At 51.4% G+C, this 21,654-nt stretch overlaps 1 protein-coding gene and 1 long non-coding RNA gene across 10 annotated transcripts in view; one reads left to right on the forward strand and one right to left on the reverse strand.

Annotated features, from left to right (window-relative positions):
- The window catches only part of SLC1A2 (solute carrier family 1 member 2), a 152,513-nt gene that overhangs the window by 87,922 nt on the left and 42,937 nt on the right, over positions 1 to 21,654 (reverse strand). For 2 of the 9 annotated variants that reach the window (XM_072791120.1, XM_072791118.1), the window contains exon 2: positions 6,109 to 6,231. The exons of 4 other annotated variants lie outside the window; for them this stretch is intronic. In XM_072791120.1, coding sequence (XP_072647221.1) covers positions 6,109 to 6,231 — 123 coding nt within the window. Of the gene's footprint in view, positions 1 to 6,108; positions 6,232 to 6,877; positions 7,139 to 21,654 lie in introns of those variants that run through there. 3 more of the 9 variants (XM_072791116.1, XM_072791121.1, XM_072791117.1) reach the window with 3 other exon arrangements.
- LOC140612897 (uncharacterized) lies at positions 7,470 to 12,888 on the forward strand. Its single transcript, XR_012014009.1, has 2 exons — positions 7,470 to 8,266; positions 12,518 to 12,888. It is a non-coding gene; the product is annotated as an uncharacterized lncRNA (long non-coding RNA).

A 21,654-nucleotide genomic window follows, 5' to 3' on the forward strand; every position in this document is an offset into this window, starting at 1 on the left:
AGCACCCTGATTGGATCAGATTCCTGCACCCCGAATTGGAAGTGACCCAGACGCACTTTTAAACCCCAAAGGCAGTGAGATAACGGGACCACTCAACTGTGCTTCGCAGCTGTTTCAGACAGAGAGCAAGTGACTGACAAGTAGTTTGGGTTCGTCTGTAAGTTGAGTTTTGTATGCCCCAAGGGTAAAAAAAATAATAATAATAGGAGTGATTTTTAAAAAACAACAAACAGGCTGATGTAAGCAGCCTGGCGAGTCCAAGCAACCCTCTTGCCTCTTCCCTCGCCCGTGTCTCATGCCCCCCCCAGCCCCCTCCTCCTGTTGAGACCATCACACCTAATAACTCTTGCCAAGGACCAGGCTTCCAAGCACAGCTTGACCATAAAACACTTCGTAAAACATGTGAACTTTGCTCCTGCTTTTGCAAGCACAGCCCTGCCCTCTCTCCTTTCTCCCCGTGGCGAGGCACACCACCCTCCTGCTCTGTGAGTCCCCTGCCCAGGCCCCAGGAGCCCCAGCCCCTCGCCCAGGCCCCAGAAGCCCCAGCCCCCTGCCCAGGCCCCAAGAGCCCCAGCCCCCTGCCCAGGCCCCAGGAGCCCCGGCCCCTTCCCCCTGCCCCTACCCAGGCCCCAGGAACCCCAGCCCCCAGCCCAGGTCCCAGGAGCCCCAGTGGCCCCGGCCCAGACCCCAGGAGCCCCAGCCCCCCTGGCCCAAGCCCCAGGAGCCCCAGCCCCCCATCCAGAAGCCCCAACCCCCCACCCAGTCCCTAAGACCCCAGCCACCCTGGCCCAGGCCCCAGAAGCCCCAGATCCCCCGCCCAGGAGCCCCAGCCCCCCACCACCACCCAGGCCCCAGGAGCCCCAGTCCCCAGCCCAGGCCCCAGAGCCTGCAACCACACTGTCTGCAGATCGCATCTTCTCTGGGGAGGAGCCGCTGGCTATTTTCATTCCCTGATGCTCCTGCCAGGCTCGCTGGGGACCAATCATGACACCACCCAGGAAGGTTGGAGCCTCAGCTGTGAGGTTCCTGGACCTCGAAAGAATTGACAGGGACAGGCAGGGGAGAGAGACACTGAAGCTTATGATCCCCACGCCAATGCCCCAAGAAGTACACACCTGGGGCTAGGACAAGGGGCTGGCAGGGTCAACTATGACCTCCCTACCTACCAGACTCATTCCTTGTCTCTTAAAAGAGAGAGAGAGAGAGAGAGAGAGAGAGAGAGAGAGCTTTATTGTGTGTTTATCAGATTATATAAATAATATGCACTTTGTTTATAGAAAGATGTAAAAAAAAAAAAAAAGTGAGAATCACCAGGGGAAACCACCAGGGGAAAGCCCGGAAAGTCTAAGGAATAGCCAACGCTTGCAGCAAGCACTGTTCTAAAGTGCTCGGGACTCATCTAAACTCATTTACTCACTTATGAGTAACCACTGTATGAGAGTGACATTATTTTAAGACCCATTTTGCAGATGACAAAACAAAGGCACAGAGAAATGAACTTGCCCAGCTCTCATGGTTATTGAGCTGAGGAGCTAGAATTCGAACCCCGACCCACGTTCTTAACCCATTTTAACCATGACTACCTTCCGTCTGAGGCACCTATTTCTAGCCCAGCTCCCGCTGCCCCGGGTTCTCAGCAAGAGCAGGGAAGGTTCCCACTCCGTTCCTCCTCCTGCCAGCCCTCCAACCTTTGTGAGCCTCCCCCTTCACCAGACTTGACAGCAAGCCAGACGGAGCAAGAAGCCACTTTGAGCCCATCAGGATATGTTGAGCATCTAGTTCATGCCCCGGACGATGGGGACATAGCGACTGGCCCCCAGGCCTCCACCACAGGGGCTCTGGTCCACTGGCAGAGACATAACATACAAGCAAGAGCAACTAGCAGCAGAGCTGTGACCACACCGTAGGCCTCTTGGGGACAGGTTCGCATCATATGCACTGGGGATTTATGGGAAGTGTCGCAGAGCCGTTGAATGACGGAAGACGTGAGGTAGTAAGTAAGCCCCCGAGCCAGTGGCACTGACCCCTTCCCAAATCCTAGAGAAGTCAGGAAGGGATTTCCAGGTGAGATGACAGCTCAGCTGGGACTCGAAGGAGGCAGCAGGTGGGCCGGGCGCAGGGGCAGGACCCCACACAGCCACCCCCACACCATGATGGGCCCTCAGGCCGGAGAAGTCCCGTAGGCCCACAGCAGAGGCAGGTTCTGCAGGCAAGGGGCAGGGGGACCCCACAGGGACTCGGAAGGACAACCAGGCTCGGATCAGGTGCTCCCAGGCCAAGGGAAGGAACCCCGCCCCCCCCGCCCCCCCCCCCCCCGACGTGGGAAAAAGAGGTATGGGAAGACAGAGACTCGAGGGCTGACACTTCACTTAGCTCTCACCCCAGGGGCCAGGCAAGAGAAAAGATCCTAAGGAGGGTGACAGTTGAATCTCTCATCACAGGAAGGAGGAGGAAGAATCCTCAGGAACTGGAGTAGGAAGGGGTCCCCAGGAGCGATGCTAGGGCCCTTCCCACAGCAGCGTTCCTTTCGAGCACCCGCGCTAAAGGGGCCTCGCAGCCTGCTCTGGCCCGAGCCCCTCAACACACCGGCTCCCGAGCCCCCTTCCCTCATCTCAGGGGCCTGCAGATCCCCGTGAAGACAAGAGTCGTCCCAAGCCGCTTTCACCTCGTGGGCAAAGTCCAAACCCGTCCTGCTGGCTGCCCTGACCGGGGGTGGGGAGAGATCTCGAAGCTGCATCCCGACTCAGTGACTGAGTCCTGTATTAATTAAGCCATATCTGCCACGGACACGACCCCGAGGAGCGGCCACACGGGCGCCCATTTGCCCTCCCTGCTTTCAGTAATTTGCATTTATTTTGTTGTGATGCGGACTCCCGTAGAGCAGAGGCAGTCGTATTTATTTTTGTGCCAGGCGCGGTGCCAGGTGGTCAGTGGGTAAACAGAGATCACGGCACTCAGCAAATGTTTGTGGAGTGGATGATCAAACCCATTTGTTCCTGAGAAAAGTGACGACAGAGGAGCCAGATGCTGAGAGCTTTCGGAATGCAGAAGCGGCGGGAAGGGCCTCTTCCTTTGAAGCCAGCCCTCCGGCCTGACCCTGCCCGGTGCCAAGGTCCCTGTGACGGGTCTGGGCCCCATCTGCGTGTCCCAGGCCGGCTCCAGAACACAGCCAACGAATTCTGGAACGTGTGCGCTGAGCCTCGCTAGGAGTGGGCCTGTGAACCCAGGCGAATGCCAAAGTATTCCTCAGGCATCTGCTTTTCCAAAAAGGAGACATGGAATACAGAAAGCAGAAGCACGCCTGGCTTGGCCTCTAGAACCATCTAGAAGTGGGCTGGGCCAACAGACTCTCACTCTGAGGGGCTCCCCTCGAGTACTGACAATGAGCAGACTTCACATCCCTCTTTGCTATCCCTCAACCCTCGGCAGGGAGCCCTGCATGGAGCAGATGCTCAGTGGATAAGACAGAAACACTGCATTTTAAAAACTCCCGAACGGATGAGGAGGAGGGCAAACAGGTGAGAAGTGATGGTGCAAGAGGCAAGTGACAAACGCCCTAAGAGGGGATAAGAGGAGACACGAAATTGCTAAAGGAAGCAGCGTGGACGCACATCACTGCTCCTGGAGCAACGAAGACAAAGAGGTTGATGGAAAAGTTCAGGACCGAGTCACAAGCTCAGCAGGTGCGCTGAGGCCGGAAACCCTGTGGGCAGACTTTTAACAGGGAGAGAGGAAGGGAGCGGGTGCTTTAGGCAGAAGCAACGGAGAACACAGCTCAGAGGCAGGAGGAGAAGGGCAAAGTGGAGACACAAGAGGAACATTTGTGGGAGGCGAGTCTTGGAGCTGCCGGGAGCGAGGTTAGAGCCAGGCCCACGAACTGGGGGGTGTCGTAGGAGCCCGGGTGGTGGGATGGGGGGGCAGTATGAGGCCTGAACTAACGGATGGGTCATACAGATGAAAATAAAGATTAAAAGCCAAGGCCAAGGGCGCCCAGGTGACTCCATTGGTTGAGGATCCGACTCCTGATCTCAGCTCAGGTCATGATCTCAGGGTCGGACTCTGCGCTGAATGTGGAGCCTGCTTAGGATCCTCTCTCTCCCTCTGCCCCTCCTCCCACTCACACATGTTCCCCCTCTCTCTCTCTCTCTCTAAAAATAAAATAAAAGCCAAGGCCACATGAAAAGGGAAAATCAGGAAGGAATCAAAAGCGCAAAGGGAATCAAAGGCCCCAAGCCCCCAGGAACAAGAAATAAAAGGGAAAGATGAACAAAGCAGCAATTTTCCACGAGTCCTTAGAAACAGGGGTCCCTTATGCGGCCTGGGGAGCACAGCCTTGTCTGGCAAATGCCCAGGGCCAGGAAATTAAGTACTCAGGTGGCTCTTTCTGGTGCAACCTGTGGCGCAGCCCTCCTTGTGTCAGCTCCTCTTCCTCCCTTCCCCTTGTGGGAAAATAAGGAGGGGGATGGCCCTTCTGTCCTAGATTTCCAGTGCCCTTTGCTCCAGACAGCCACCCAGGGACCTCGGACGCCCCTGTCTCTCCATAGCAAGGAAAGTTTCTAATGTGCTTACTCCTCCTAGGACATCTGCATTTTAAAGGAGGCCTGCCCCACATGCTTAGATTTCCAGCACATTCATCCGCAATTTCCCATCTGCTGCCCGCCTGGGAGGGGACGTAGCACACAGTCCTTGGGCCCAGGGGGCTCACAAGTTAGCTGCTGAAAAGGCCAGTCCCGTCTGTTTTGCAGGTATCTTTTCCAGCAGGGGGCAGAAGTCCTAAATAGTGGGAGATCCACAGACTTGCGATGGTCACACATGGGTTCTCGAGGCAGAGAGACCTGGGTTCAAATCCTAGCTCCGCCACTTACCAGCTAAGAAACCTGGGGTGAGTTTCCTAATGTCTGAGCCTCAGTTTCTGTCATCTGGGAGATGAATCCCTGAACGGGATCGGTACGGTGACTGGCTCGGCACAGCATCTGGCACAAGGTATAGACGCAAAAACTATCTGCCAAGATGTTCCAGGAAATACGAGAAGCTCACTACTGGCTTTTAGGAAGTGCCCAATGATTCAGATGATAAGAGGACACCTTCCAGAGACTGACTCATGAGCTCTTCTTGTTCTAGTTCCTTATTTGTAGAGGAAACCACCAAGAGACTCTCTTCTTCTACTTGCTCTTATCTTGCAGGATGTGGGGGGTGGAAGTTAGCATGACATTTCTTAAGCATGCAATGCGTCCAGCCTGGTGCTAGGCACATCACAGACTGCACCTCTTTTAACCTCACAGCCCAAAAGGTATAACCGTTCACCCCAGATGAAGAGCAAAAGCAAAGAGAGAATGAAAGTCACCCACGGTCCTATAGCGAATGCACAGCTGGCTCTCCAACAAATCACCTCAGCTGCGTCTCAGCTCCTGACCCAAGCCAGGCCTCAACCCCAGGCGCCTGGAGATCCTTCCAAAAATGCACACCAAGATAAGACGTTATCCTAGCTTTTTGACTTAGGGCTCTAAAAAGCTTGGCTGAAGCAGCAAACCTTTAGGTGATTTATTCCAATACTCTTAACTGCCCTGTCAAGCCTGATTGGGAAGATGCCTGGCTGGGGCTGGAGTCTCTCTCTCTGGTCTGGATCCAGACCTCAGGGTGGGTGACCTCCTGCCAGGCATTAGAGGCCCCCTCAACTCATGGCCTGGAAACTACAATGGAAAGAGCCTCGAGGTTCCATTCTTTTGACCACCCTAAATCTTCAACCAACCACCTCTCTGGGAAACCATGCTAAAGCCTGCCAACATTTCTATTTCCTTTCAGAGATTTATTCTTATAGAGTAAGAAACGCATCTACCCACGACCCTCATGTAATGGAATCAGCTGATCCGGTCTTCATTTGAAAAAATCAATCATAATAATATACCAATGATCACTAACACTTACTCTGAATCAGGTACTACCTTTCAGTAACCCACTGAAATAGATGTTATCATTAGTTCCACTCTATAGATGGGAAAACTGAGGTTTGGAAGGTAGAGTAGGTCAGTGAAAGTCAGGCAACCAGTTAGTGGCAAAGATAGAATCCAAACCAGAAACACTCTCTTCAGGAGGCCAGTCTCTACTCACTGTGTAATGCTTTCTCCGGGGAAGCTGGCCCAACTTCGCACTCCTTGTCCACCCGCCTGAGTGACCAGCACATCTCCACTCTCGTACATGGCACATCGGTTCCTGCTGGGATGTGGAGTCTGTCTGAAGAACGTTCCAGACCAGCACATTTTCCTACCAGTGTGGACATGTGTGCCAGCCATTCCACCCCCACTCAGCCCCGGCCATGGGGTTAGTAAGCTAAAAACAGCCTGGTTTTCAAGCAACAGCGAGTGACCTCATGAGATACAAGATTCGGGTTGAGTACTTTGTGGGTACATTTAAAAAGCAAGGCAGAAACTTTATAAAAAGTGTACAATTTTAGAAAAATCGTGCGTTGCATTGAGATGCAAATAAATAAATAAATAAACCAAGGAATGAATGAATGAATGAATGGACCCAAAAGGTCCCCCGTGGCTGTTTATCACAATGACAGATGGTTTTTATTTCCTTATGGAGTCTCTCCTTTATGTTCCATCTCTCTACAACAAACACGAATTAACCTTTATCCAAAGAAACCAAAAAAGTTAGAAAAATCAGCTGATGGAGCCCCCCTCCCTCAAAAAGGCCTACATGACTCAGAATAAAGACAAAGAACTACTTCATCTGGAGGTAACGTCATTGGCACATGTTCCCTCACCTTGCAGCTCCCACATTGTGCCCTGGTTATGACTTTACAGCTCCGTCTAACACGACTCGGGTTTCAAGCCTGCCTCTGATGCTGAGAATGTCTGCGTGGGGAGTGAATTACCTTAACCCATCCATGGCGCCTTTCCAGTCGGAGCGCGGCCTTCTGCAGTGGGAAGGTTTAATTACCCAAAGCTCTGTGACGCAGTCAGCCTATTTTTGGTCGGCAGGCGGGACAGGTTAGCTCTTTATCCACTCCTGCCTTGGCCGAGCCTCAGAGGTCACAGAGAGGAGGCATTTTCATCCTGTCCTGGTGCCAAGCCAGTCTTTCTAGAAGCCACTCCAGCACTGGCTCCCGAGGAACCAGCCGGGCTCCAGCTCATTTCCCCCAAAGGACTGGCACAGTCGCTCCTCCAAGGATTGCCGCCCCCCCACCACCACCCCCACCGAGCTAGGGCTGGGAAATGTCTCAGCATGTACAGGACTGGGCAGAGGAAATGAGCTGCCCTCGCTTTGTAATGCACTTTAATGGACACATTTCACTACACGGATTAGGTGAGATGGCAGGGGGCGAGCTAACGTGGGGGATAAACCACACTGCAGGAGAAAGAAATGGGAATTTGTGGGGGATAAACCACACTGCAGGAGAAAGAAATGGGAATTCGGGGCAGGGGGCTGGAAGGGAGGGAGAAATCTGGGGAAGGAAGGGAGGGAGGAGTCTGAGTTGGGAGCAGGAGGTCCCATCAGTACACAGGGGAGTCCATGGAATAAAATGATAGCCAATGAAGACTCTCCCAGCTGGGAGGAGTGGCCGAGGGATTTTCAACAATACTAACAGCAGTAATAATAATAATGTTGATAGTAATGACAGCTCACACTTACAAAGCACTTACTACAGGTATCCTTCCAAGCGCTGTCCTGCAGACCCTCAACGATCCTGTCCAGTACCTACAACTCTTATCCCCATTCGATAGAGGAAGAAACTGAGGCACCATGAGTGGTCTATCCAGAGTGACACAGTGAGTGTCAGAGCTGGGCTTTGAGAATCTCAGCCCGACTGCACAAACTTTGTTCTTAACCATTTGACCACGCTCCTTCCCTAGGACCAGCAGCAAGGCCCAGGGTTCCATCATACTCCGCTTGCTGCTTTGTCCTGCCGTGGGAGCCACCCCTGTTCCTTCGCTGCTGCTCGGACCCGAGGATCGGCCACCTCTGCAGCGTCTGCAGCCCTGGGGCCGGGGACCTTGGGGAATGGGGTGGACCAAGATGCTCCCCCGGGGAAAAGCAGCCTGAGCTGAAGGAGATGTTGTAGAGAGCATGAAGGCAGAGGCGGCCTCAGCTTGGAAAGCGCCTTGGACAACTGCAGGAATCCCTGGGAAGGGGGAGAGATGCTCTGCAGCCCTCTGAATGTGAGATGGGGTTTCAAGCTGGTTTCACTTAAGTCACAAAGGGCGACAGGAACCTAAGCTAAGCTGGAGGATTCGTGACATTTCCAGACTGACACTTGAATTTAGTAAGTATTTGATTTCCTTGGTTCTAAGATATGCTTTTATTTTTAACATCTTAAAATTTCTGCAATTGGGATGCATGGTGTTTCTCTTTTCACTTTAAAAACTATTATTAAATCGTTTAGGCAGCTCACCACCAAGGGTGATTGAGAATGGAGGAAAAGCAGCTAAGAACCTTCTGGTGGGAGCAGATGGAGCTGCACCGGCGTTGTTTTCTTGTCTCCTTACTACTGAGGCTTCCACTCCTCCAGCCATTTGTACAAATGCACAGAAGCAATGCCCCACCTTTACCTCACTAACATCTCCTGCTTGTCCTGATCTGAGCTCAAACATTGCTTCCTCGGAGAAGCCTCCCTGACCCGAAAAGACCAAGTCTAATTCCCCTAATCCATCTGTGTGATGGATTAATGTCCACCATCCCTCACCAGACAGCACCCCTAGAGAGGGTAGGATTTGGCCTTTTTTCCCCCTCCTTCACCATTAAAAATCACCAAGTAAGAGCACAATAAGAATTTCAATAGTTTTGTGCCCCATGAGTAATTTGAATCTTGAACATAAAGCTAGAAGGGATGCCTGGGTGGCTCAGCTGGTCAAGCATCTGCCTTTAGCTCAGGTTGTGATCCCAGGGTCCTGGGATCGAGCCCCCGCGTCAGGCTCTCTGCTCAGTGGGGACTCTGCTGCTTCTTCTCCGTCGGCTGTTCCACTTACTCTGCACTCTTGCACACACACTCTCTCTTTCTAATAAATAAAAGTTTTTGAAAAAATAAAGCTAGTAGATAAATGACTGATTCTTATCTCAGATGATCAAAAGTTCCTTTCAACAGTCCTTGGTAAATATCACCGCCAACAAGGGTGGGCATGAGTGGCTATATTTATTTGGATTTAGTAATCCTGGAAATAGGTAACAAAAATTTAAATCTTTATATGCACAGAACTGGGAACCCCATTTTGGGAATATGGTATATGTGGAATAAGCTCCAAGAAAAATAAATTCAATTCAGACGGAGATGGTCATTTGCAGCACTACTATAAACACAGAGAGTGGAAACGACCCAGTTCAATCATTGCAAAAGGTTAAGCAAATGATGCCACAGCAGTGATAAAGTAGAACAGAAATATTAAGACATAATTTCTTTTTTAAAAAGATTTTATTTATTTGATAAAGAGAGAGAGAGAGAGAGCACAAGCAGGGGGAGGGGCAGAGGGAGAAGCAGGCTCCCCACTGAGCAGGGAGTCCCACGTGGAACTCATCCCAGGACCCTGGGATCATGGCCTGAGCCAAACGCAGATACCTAATCTGCTGAGCCACTCAAGTGCCCCATAAAAGACGTAATTTCTCAACCCATATTCCCATATGGCAACCAAGTGCATGTCCATGAAGCTGGGCATAAGGCAGGTCCCACACACAGCCCACACAACGTAAGATGGACATAAGAAGGGAGTTTAGGACAAGAATTCAGAGCAAAATAACTCAAGTTCCTTTTTCTTTAGCAAAGGAGGGGTTGGTAGCCTCAAAAGCAGATCTAAGGGATAAAGGCATGGAGCATAATCTCAAATACATATGGTCCTATGTTATGACCACAAGGTGAGGCATTTTAATAATAATATCTTCTGGTTCATGGATGACAGGGGATTTTTTCTTCTTAGTTATGCCCTTTAAACAATTTAGCAATTCTCTGCAATGAGCATATAGAACTTTTATAATCATAATATCAATAGCCTTGAAAGAAAAAAAAAACTATAAACAAACGAACTGTGAGGAATTAGTTTTAAATAGTGAGGAGAAATGGGCCAAAAGGTACACAGAATAAGTTATTTATATCATTGTAAAAAAGGAAAACCATGGGGTTCCTCCCAGCCTCGTATCAGCCATAGTGCCAAACACAGGCAGAGAGCTCTCCCTCAAAATTCAACTCTCCCACACTTGATCTATTCTTTCTGATTTCCTGAATTCTTGCTATCAGCAACCTCTACTTCATTTGACCTACTACTATTCTTAATTAACTTTTTGGGCTTCTGAAAACAGAAGTCAACATTTAAAAGGATAGAGTATTTGAATATTGACCCAATTCTGATCATTCTGTTCCCAAAACCTAGTGAACATTCAGTAGATAAAAATGATCATCAGCTTTTTTTTTTTTTCCAATTCTGGAAGATAAAAAGGAGTAATATAAAAGGGAGAAACAGCCAGAGAAGCTGGTGGTCTTTGTAACACCCACACTCTGTGATGCAAGAAGGAGAAATACTTAACAGGATCACAGGGCCACATGTTGAACCAAATCCCTTATGTATTTAGCAATATCAGAAAATATCTTCCCACCATGCAAACCAAGCCTGCTGGCCTTCCCACCACACCAAGTCCAGTTGACACTGCAATATTGCTTGTGCTCTGTTTTTGAATATTTGGACCCAAGAGCCTTTGCATCAGGGTTAACTGGTTGATGATACAATCTTTTTTTTAAAAAAAATTATTTATTCATGAGAGAAACACACAGAGAGAGGCAGAAACATAGGCAGAGGGAGAAGCAGACTCCCCATAGGCAGCCTAATGTGGGATTCGATCTCAGGACCCCGGGATCACACCTGAGCCAAAGGCAGACACTCAACCACTGAGCCACCCAGGTGCCCCAGTTGACAATACAATCTTAATGAAGTCATTCACATTATTGTGTATGTACAGATAGAAATAGAGCTTCGCACAACGGATAAATCCCACAAGAGCTGGGATTCATGGCTTTTTACCTAGACCCGGTTCTTCAGCAGTATTTCTGAAGACAGGAACATTAGAACCTCTAGAAAGAGTGGGGCTGAATGTAGAGGACGGACGTACACATCAAGGATGAGGTCTCCTACTTCTAGGCACTGGAGTTCTTCAAGATGCAATCACAGATGATGATTTTGGTAAAAGGCACAACTTTTCTAACACGTAACTAACCGTCTCATCAATGTGTTATTTAAACAAGCCTTTAAAGGGGAGGAAATGCTATCCAGAAGATAGAAATATGATGCATTCATTCACGGACTCATTCAATACACACTCATCAAGAAGCCTACCCTGGGCCTGGTTCATCGTTGAGCACTGGGGTGCAGGGACCCCAGTCCTGGACCCCAGTGCAGGACTTTATTCACCACCTTCCTGAGTCATTTCAGAGCCTTTTTTTTTTTCTGATAAATCGATTACTCTTCCCAATTTGTACTCCTCTTTTCTCTGAAACTACATTTCTAGAGAGAAGCTGGCTCACGCGAGGAAGCTCACGTTACTTTAGCCTCTGGGAAAACCAAGCATCCTTGCCAAATATCATACCAAAGGAGGCACTAATGTGCGTTTTATAATAACCTGTGGTTCCACCTTTCCACTTCTCCTTTTTACTCCAGGAATACAGTGATTCCCTCCTTCTCATCGCCCCTCACCCCCCACCCCCACCCTTCCCAAGATTTCTGACCTGACCATCCTCTCCTCTCCAGGAACGCACTGGCCACCTAGCGCCACAACCAGCTCTGTCTTCCATCCCAGTCCCCCCTGCACCCCAGAGGAAAATCTGTCAGGTGTTTTAAAGTTTACCTAGCCTGGGGTCTGATGTCAAAGAAGTAACAAACTGTCCTACTGACTGTTGTCATTTGGCTGGAGCACTCAAGGTCACTAAGGGTTTGTTTGAACATTGTGCAATTATGAGAGGCAAAGACCTCATCAGGATCATCTTAGCTCTTTGATGTCCTTTTCCTCTCCTTAAGCAAGAATTACAGCTGTTCAATGTCCACAATAGCCAAACTGTGGAAGGAGCCTCGGTATCCATCGAAGGATGATGGATTAGGCAGCTGTGATCTATGTATACAGTGGAATATTCCTCCGCCATTAGAAACGACAAATACCCACCATTTGCTTCGATGTGGACGGAACTGGAGGGTATTATGCTGAGTGAAATAAGTCAATCGGAGAAGGACAAACATTATATGGTCTCATTCATTTGGGGAATATAAAAAATAGTGAAAGGGAATAAAGGGGAAAGGAGAAAAAATGAGTGGGAAATATCAGGGAGGGAGACAGAACATGGAAGACTCCTAACTCTGGGAAACGAACTAGGGCGGGGGGGATAAGGGGAGGTGGGCGGGGGGTGGGGGTGACTGGGTGACAGGCACTGAGGGGGGCACTGGATGGGATGAGCACTGGGTGTTATTCTATATGTCAGCAAATTGAACACCAATAAAAAATAAATTTATATAAAAAAAAAAAAGAATTACAGTTGTTTCCTCCCTAGGTTTTGTCATCCACGTGGCTCTCCCAGCAGATCACCCACAAGGCCCTGGCCAGTCGCTCACCTACCAGATGATCCTCTCCCAGTCCTTATCTCTCCGCCTCCGTCTTCCAGCCTTGCATCCACCCGTGGTCATTAACCACTCCATCCTCGGCAGCCTTGCTCCTAGATGTTTAAGCCTCATCAAAGTACTGTGTCTTTAACTCCTAATTGCCAATGTAAAAGGAAGAAACCTGTTCCTTTTAAGGTCCGGAGATGTTCTGACCTTCTAATCCTTTCTCTATGCTTAAATTCTCAACATTCTACGGCTTCATTTATTCACGGGCTTGGTTGAGGGACCTCGGTTTTATATTCTCATTAAATGTAAAATGAAAGGCCCGCTTGTTGTTTTGCGATAGATTTGAACACCAGTCCCCAAGGTCACCTTCAATGGCATCCGTGGGTAAGAGCACCCCTTCTCGGAATGTGTCCTTTAGGACACTAATCTCCCCAAATGTTCCTGGATTTAAAGGTTAAGGGGCCAAGTAAGAGTGGAAAGAGCTGCTCACACTTGAAGACTCACAGAGTATATTTGTGAATAAAGGCTTTGAGAAGTTCAGTAGGAAAGAAACACGTTCAACCAAACCACACCCAAGGTTACTGGAACGCAGAACATATCTTACTTTTTGTGTGTTTTATTTTTCTTCTACAAAAACTATAGACATGCTATAGATTTGCTGATCCAAGGAACATAATCTGGGAAGCAATAACCTGCCATATAAATACTGAGAGGGGCCTAAACCTATGCTACACAGTTGGACTTATTTTTGTGGCATGGAGAAATAACTAAAGACTTTCACTCAAAAGGTCTAGTGGGACGCAAGCAGCCTTGAATTAGTAATCTGACCGCAGTGGAGTAGAGAAGATGGAGCCTCATTTCTCAGCGGGAGAAGGCAGCGGGAAGGGGCCAGGGGACCATCTGGACCATCAACTACCCCAGACGCTAGACATCCAGGTGTTTTGCAGGTAACCAGATATAGAGCCCCCCACAACAGGGTCTTTGTAGGGGCCCTGCATCCTGAAGTCTTGACCCACTAGATACACACCCTTCACTACATCTGTGCCTCTTTCACAAGCTGTCTCTGGCCCTCCTCTGGGCCATTTCAACCCCAGTCTGAAATTTTCACAAGCACTGGTGCACCTGGAAAAGGACTGTTACTTTGTCTGGGTAAGTAGGCAGCAGGCAGGGGACACCTTTTGAAGCTCCACTTGAGACTTCAATTCCATCTCCACCACTCAACTCTGATTACTTAACAACTCTGAGCCTCAAGTACGTCATTCATAAAGAGGGATAATAATAGCAATAATAAGAATAATAATATCTCATTGGATTGTTGTGAAAATTAAATCAGTCGACATACATATAACAGCATGCAACACATGGTAACTATTATACTTTATTACCATCGTTATTGATTCATCTCACAAATATTTCTCTTTTTTTTTCTTTTTTTTTAATTTTTTTAAGTAGGCTCCATACCCAGCATGGAATGGAGCCCAATGTAGTGCTTGAACTCATGACCATGAGATCAAGAGTCAAGAGTCAGCCATCCAATCAACTGAGCCACCCAGGTACCCCGTCCCACACATATTTCTTAGGCAAAACAGTCATTGACTTTATGAGCTTTTAATGTCCTCTGAACAACTCTGGTATTGAGAGGTGCCAGTAGAATCCATGGCACATCCACAGCAAGATCTCGGCTCTCCTCGGTAGCTTGACCACCATGTTGAAATCCTTCTAGCTGCCACAACCACATCCTGTCTTGGTGGCATCCAGCACTGCGGTGTACTAATACCAGCTAACCTGCATGGAAGCCTCACTATGTGCCGGGCCCATTCAAAGGGCTTGTTTAAAAATCCTTCAACAACTCTGTAGAGTAGGCACTACTAGGACTCCCATCTCTAGACTAGGAGAAGGCACCGAGAGGCCAAGTAACCTGCCCAAGCTCACACAGTAACCTAACGGCAGAGCTGGGATTCAAACTCTCAATTCAAACCCTGAGCCCGTGCGCTTGACCACTGGACCACCCTGCCTCTCCCCAGAGCCGTTTACTACCCCCCCAGAGCCTGTATGCCAGGTGGAGGCGGAGGTGGTGGGGGGTGTGAGGCACAGAGGGGACAACGGCCTGTGGGGTGTCACGAAGAGCAAACAACCAGCTAACCAATTAGTCAGGCGCAGCCGGCGCAGTACTCACATCCCCCCCCCCCCCCCACACAGAATGTTCTGAGGTTGCTGCAGACCCGGGGATGGCTGAGGGGGAGGCAGGCAGCAGGCTGCTCCCTGGCAGGGAGGAAGGGGTCCAGCTGGAGCCTGGGACACAGTTAATGAGAGCAAAGCTGCTACAGAGGCCTCTTTTGCTGAGTTGCCAAGAGGTTTTGTTAACTGGCACAACAGGGGCTCATCCGAAAGTCTCAGCTATTCGGGATCCAGAAGCAGAGGGTGCTTTAAGATCCCTGCAAGTGGCAGAACCCCAGGATGCCAGTGCCCACAGGGACATCTCGGACAGACCTAGCTCCGTCTCCACGGGACCAACACAAGAAGGAGCACTCAGGGCCCTCCTGGGCCGGGGCTTTAGGCTGAGGGCTGAGGGCAACACTGCATGGGGGGATTAACCCCACCTCACAGAGGAGGCATCAGAGGGACAGCAGGATGCCCCAGGGCACGGGCCAGCTGCAGACGGGCGCCCCAGCCTCGGCCCCTGCACTCATGAGGTGATTTGCACAAGAGGAGCACCCACACCTCTGGTTCCCAAATCCTCCCGCGGAGCCGATGCAGAGCTGCACGCGCACCCTCCTGGGTGCTGATGCTCCTCCTGCTGAGAGAAGCTGGGAGACCAAGCTGGGGGACCAAGCCGGGGGACCAAGCTGGGGGGCCCGGGGCTCAGACACCCGGGACCCGGGGCCCTGCGCTTGTTCCCCTTGCTGCTTCTCTGTCTATGCGGGCTGGATTGAAAAGCAGCTCTCCTAACTCTGGGAAACGAACTGGGGTGGGGTGGGGTGGAAGGGGAGGTGGGCAGGGGGTTGGGGTGACTGGGTGATGGGCACTGAGAGGGGCACTTGGTGGGATGAGCACTGGGTGATATGATATATGTTGGCAAATTGAACTCCAATAAAACAAAAAAAGAAACAAAAAAAAGAAACAAAAGCACCTCTTTGGCACAGAGTCTGCTCCCTCCAACAGCAAGAACACCGTATGTGGCCCCGACACAAAGAGGGAGGACACAAGCCCCCCCCCCCCCCCCCCCCCCCCCGCTGTTCTGGAGCCGTTGGCCAGGAGGCTGGCAAGCAGCAATCCTCAGCGGTTTCTTTCAATCGCCCCGGCGGGGGGTGTTGGGGGGGGTGTTAAGCAGCTGAAAGTTCCCTTTGTGTTGCTCCCACAGACATTTCTGGAAGGGGTCAGTTGGGGGTGAGTCATCGTGCACCCAAGGAGACTCGCACTGAGGAGCCAGCTCAGACACTGTGCTTCAAAATAAATCCATGCTCACCATCTTCTTACTAGTCTCCTGCAAGCGTGCTAAGGACCTTCGGCCAACGGGGAGAAAAGTTCTTTGACCCCGTAATGGTTCCGCTCCTTCTAAAAACCTGGTAAAAAGTAACTATAGCCAAGCCCCTCATTTCTTTTCAAAATGTTACGGGGAAACGCCAGGTACTAAACAATCCAGCGAGGCAATCACTTGTTCAGATGGTCTTCTGGCATTTGAGTACACTAATCGTACACAGTACTCTGTGCCTCAGTTTCTCCATATGCAAAACGGAGATAATCACGGTGTACGCGTACTCGTAGGTTAGTATGTACAGACCCCTATGTCCCGGTGGTGCCTGGAGCAGAGCCTGCACTCAATACAATAGCTATCCTGCAAATTCTATCTATTTTATAATATTTATGGTAATAACCGTCATTTGTGCTTACCGGGTGCCAGGGGCAGGCCTGAGAGCCTGTAGGCATAGCACGGTTTAGTCCTCTAGACAATCCCATAAGGTGGGCATTATACTCACTTCACGGGTGGGAAAATGAGAAAATGGAGTCAGAGAGGTCCCCACCCGGTTGATGGCACAGCAGGGTTGAGATCAGATCCATCTGGGCAACTTCGTTGTCTGGCTAATGCCAGGCTGTGGGGCTGGCAAGAGAGAGCCTGCTGGTCCCCACGTAACCAGAAACGGGGGCAGAGAGGTTAGGTAACAAAAGCACGTCCAGCTTCTTTGCACGACACTCCGCTGCGAACATCACAGGGGACGGGACAAGAAATGAAACCGGGGGAGAAGACTAGAAATACCTGGCCTTCTGTCTCTTGACCAAGATAATAGAATAAAGGCATTTCTGGTCCCTCTGAGGGGGAGCTGCATCTGTGCCATTTGGGCACCTCCTCTAAGGGCTTCCAAAGCCCTTGGTATTGCTCCTTACACACGATCGAGCACACGGCCAGCTGGTTCAGCTACAGTCCTGCAGTCTGCTCTGAGTGGGGAAGACCCTGCAGTCGGCATTTCCCAGCAGCTGGAACAGCATTCCCAAGTCACTACGGCCAGCAAAGACTTATTTAGGGGCGCCTGGGTGGCTCAGTGGTTGAGCACCTGCCTTGGACTCAGGTCATGATCCCAGGTTGTGGGATCAAATCCCACATTGGGCTCCCCACGTGGAACCTGCTTCTCCCTCTGCCTGTGTCTCTGCCTCTTTCTGTGTGTCTCTCAGGAATAAATAAATAAAAACCTTAAAAAAAAAAAAAAAGACTGTATTTAACTTCCACACGTGGAGCTCACTCATCTGGAAAACTCCTCCTCATCCTTTAAAACTTGGTTAAGGGCACCTGGGTGGCTCATGTGGTTGAGCTTCCAACTCTTGCTTTCAGCTCATGATCTCAGGGTCGTGAGATCAAGCCCTGCATCGGGCTCCACACCCAGCAGGGAGTCTGCTTGTCCCTCCCCCTCTCTTCCTCCCCATACTCATATCCCTGCACACTCTCTCTCTCTCAAATAAATAAATAAAATCTAAAAAAGAAAAAAGAAAAAGAAAAGAAAGAAAACCTTGCTTAGCTATCTCTGACTCTGCACAGCCTTCCCTGACCACCCCCTCCCCTCAACAGAACAGGTGCTTCCCTCTCCCGAACTATTTCTGTTTTCTTTACCTATTTCAAAGTGTTGCAATACAAGGTTCTCCACTAGGCCCAGAGCAACTCCATCCAGGCACCTACACTGCCTGCAGGCAATTCTCTGGGAATTAGCACTGTGTAAATGATCCACATCAGTGGTTCTCCAGAGGGGCAGTTTTGCTCCCCAGGGGCACACTTGGCAATATCTAAGGGTATTTTTGGTTGTCACGACTAGAGGCGGGAAATGCTCTTGGCATCTCATGGGCACAGGCCACAGTGCAGCTAAATATCCCACAGTGCACGGGGACAGCCCCTCCAAAGAATGATCGGCCCAAGATGTCAACGGGGCAGGGGTCAGGCCGCTGGTCCAGCTGGCAGCTCCGAGTTAAAGGTCACCCACGCTGCCGACTGGAGTTCACTGACTTCATACACACGGCTCAGGACCTGCGGGGAGTTGTATCTCGGCCCCCAAATATCTGCGGCACCTCTGCAGGAAGATGACCCTTCCCTCATCCCTAAAGACATGCTTTGCCCTGCAGCTACCTGTGGCCAAGGGCCTGACAGCTCGCCACAGACCCCGGGGGCCCACCCACCTGTCTCCCCTTCCCGGGGCAGGGCCCTCCGGCCACAAGCGCCCTCCCCCAGGAGCTAGCAGGCCACGAGTGTTGGGGAATTAACCCCCCCGGGAGCAGCCTGAGCCAGAGATGGGCAGGCCTGCATACACCAGCCCCCCCCCCCGCCCCGCCCCTCCAGGGGACAGCTCCGAGCTCGCTGCCTGTCCCGTCCTGGTGATTTCCTCGGGGCACTGAACAGGAGCTGCCCACACCCGTAGCAGACTTGATAACCCTCCTCCTCTTGGCGGCCTCCCACCTCCCTACTGACCTCCCCGTATTTCCTGCACCTCCCAAATGGTAGATCCAGAATCTTCCTCTAGGAACCCAGGCCAATGCAGAATAGGAGTAACACGTGATCCCTCCCAGAAAGCAGCATCGAGAACCTTCACGTTAGTTCTGTCCTTGTCCTCTTTTCCCATCTCTGCCTCAAGAGAGGCATGACCGGGGTGGGGGCTGCGCCTCCTGTCTCGCCCCACACGGAGGATCCACGGAGGACACCTGCCACTGGCATCCTGCAACCATATGTGACAGAAGCAAGAAACTAACTTTGCAGTTGTCCGCCCCAAGGTGTGGGGCTTGTGGTTACGGAAGCGTAACCTGGTGAAAGCTGGCTGGTGCAGGGTTTATCGCTCCTGGGGGACCCTTCTGACGGACCCCCCCATAGGAGACCCGGGCTGCCTACCTTCCAAATGATACTTGTCTGAGGGCAAAATGGTACAGCATAGCCTTGTCTCCTTGAACCCGGAGATGACCATTTGCTTTCTTCTCTTTCTCTGTAACTCACGGTGCGTGTGCAGAGCCGGAACTGGTGGCACCTAGAGACTGGGAGACTGGAACCAGTCAGGCCTGGTAGCTATGTGGGGGAAAGAGTCTGAAGATGAGGATCCTGGCCTGGAGACGGATGACAGCTCTCGTCACCCTGTGGCTGGGCGACCCGGGGGAAATCGCCCCCCCACCCCATCTGGAGCCGCCCCGTTTGCAATGCAAGATCCCAGCCTGAGACCCGAGCTCCACTCCGGGCACTCCGCCTCTGCGGTTCCATGAGGACCAAGACCAACTTCATTTTCTCCATCTCCTACTTGATCCATCAGCCTGGAGAACAAGCTAGATCCAGAACCAAACTCTCAAGGGAAAGACTGTCTCATCCACTTTACAAACTGCTCCTTTCTTTCCTCCCTTGCATTCCCCCTTCCCTCCGTCCTTGACACCGCGTGCTACATCTCAGGCCTGTAGCAGCAGGTCCCATGCCCGGGTCACTCACAGCGGCCACGCGGCTATTTTTGCCATGTCTGAACACCATCTCCGCTATCCGTCAGTTAACAGCGTTTAGCACTGACCGATCCTTTGTCCTTAAATGCACGTACATCCTGAGAGGAGTTTTTACGTTACTTCCCTGGATGGAAAACCAGTAGCACTGATGACTAGAAAGGGGCGTGTGTAAATGCACAAAACAAAGAACATTTTTACTGACTTCGAGTTAGGTGCTACTTGCTGTGGGGCTTCTGCTGCCCTCCTTCTGTTTAAAAAGGAAAGCTGAGGGGCTCCCGGGTGCCTCAGTGGGTTAAGCACCCAACTCTTGAGATCTCAGCACAGGGTCTTGATCTCAGGGTCACGGGTTCAAGCCCCACACTGAGCTCCACACGGGGCATGGAGCCTACGCAAAAAAAAAAAAAAAAAGAGTGGGGATGCCTGGGTGGCTCAGTGGTTGGGCACCTCCCTTTGGCCCAGGACATGATCCTGGGGTCCCGGGATCGAGTCCCACGTCGGGCTCCCTGCATGGAGCCTGCTTCTCCCTCTGCCTGTGTCTCTGCCTCTCTCTCTCTCTCTCTCTCTGTGCCTCTCATGAATAAATAAATAAAATATTTTTAAAAAGATTTAAAAGGGAGTTGAAAGGTTTCAGGGTGGCAGTGAAACACAGTAGCACGTTATAACCTTGTCATAATGAGAAAGATCAAAGAATCCAGAAAGGAAATGACCATCTGGCCATATGATGTGACATCACTGAATTTGTCAGCGGTATACCCCCAATCGTCTCCTGGGGCCCCTGAGATCATCTTCCATGTCATCAGGACACCCACCTCACACCTGGCGTGAGGCCCTATCACCTACCTGCATCCTGACCACAGCGTGGCTTAGTCACGAGGAGCTCAGAGCTTCCGGCCGGTCAGATGCGGGTTTGAGTCCCACTGCGTCGCCAGGCCACGCCGGCAAAGTCACTGAAGCTCTCACTACGGACACTTCCCAAGAGGGTCCTGTTTCCTTGCCTCCCACCATATCCTCTGGCCTGTTTCAGGCTCCGCTCCCCACCCGGATATGGCACCAACGTGGCCACAGGTCACATTCACTCTGTTCCTTCCGACCTGGGCGAGCACCTGCTGGAGCACCTGCCGGAGCACCTGCCAAAGCACAGCCAGGCCCTCGGGACCACCCTCTTGTTACCCATGGGTCGGGCTCACTGCCTCACCGGCCCTCCCAGGCCACGTCGGTGCCTGACGGCAGGCGAGCTGCAGTCTGGCTCCGGGCAGCAAAGCGTAGCTGCTGGTCCCCTGAGAAGCTGAATTTGAACCTGCAGCCTTGGTTTCCTTGGTGCCGCCGAATTGGAGAACATGCCGGGGATGCCTGGACATCAGGCAAAGGAAAGGACATCCTGCAAAGGAAGGCTCTGTCTTCCTTCTCTGAGGGAGAGCACACTCAAGGGTCCTGTTTGGGACCGTGTCCCAAAACCCCAGGGCTTTGCTGCAAACGCATCACTCAAGGTCTGGGAGAGACGCACCGGTGGGGCAAGGACGCGGTATCACTGCTGCAGTCCTGATGCTTCGTCGGACAGGCAGCAGCACAACCGGCTCCATTAACGTGCTCAACTTCTCGCTAATGAGAGGGCACTTAAGCAACCATCACCCCGGAGACGCAAATTCAGAGTCTCAGGCCCCACTTTGTGAGGTCGGTGCCCTTAGTATCCCCATCACACAGCTGAAGAAGCTAGAGGATTTCAGTAACGTGCCTGAGTTCATCTAGCAGCCTGGACGCTGCCTAGGATGCCTTCCTGCCTTAGGGGACGGCCAGAGAGTCAGGCCTGTGACATCCAGAGGCACTGGGACCCACCGAGGCAGGGCCTAATCCATGTCCCGGGCCCAGAGAGGGCCTCCTCTGGGGGCTGGCACGGAGCCTGCGAGAACATGAAGGGCCTCCAGGCACAGAATGAGGGAAAGGGCTTCCCGGGACCAGGGAACAAAATGCTGGCCACCTCCTGCCTCGTCCCTCCTCCAGCTGTCCTTCTGTACTCTTTTCTCCTTGAATACCTTCTTTCAGGCCTCGGGGCCCATGGCCAAGTGCTGCCACTTCCATCTCAGGGGTGAGCCCCTTCTTGAGTTGGGCAGACCCAGCAGGGACGCCCATCACGAGG

The sequence above is a fragment of the Canis lupus genome, chromosome 21 (assembly GCF_048164855.1).
Source record: "Canis lupus baileyi chromosome 21, mCanLup2.hap1, whole genome shotgun sequence".
Lineage (NCBI taxonomy): Eukaryota > Metazoa > Chordata > Mammalia > Carnivora > Canidae > Canis > Canis lupus.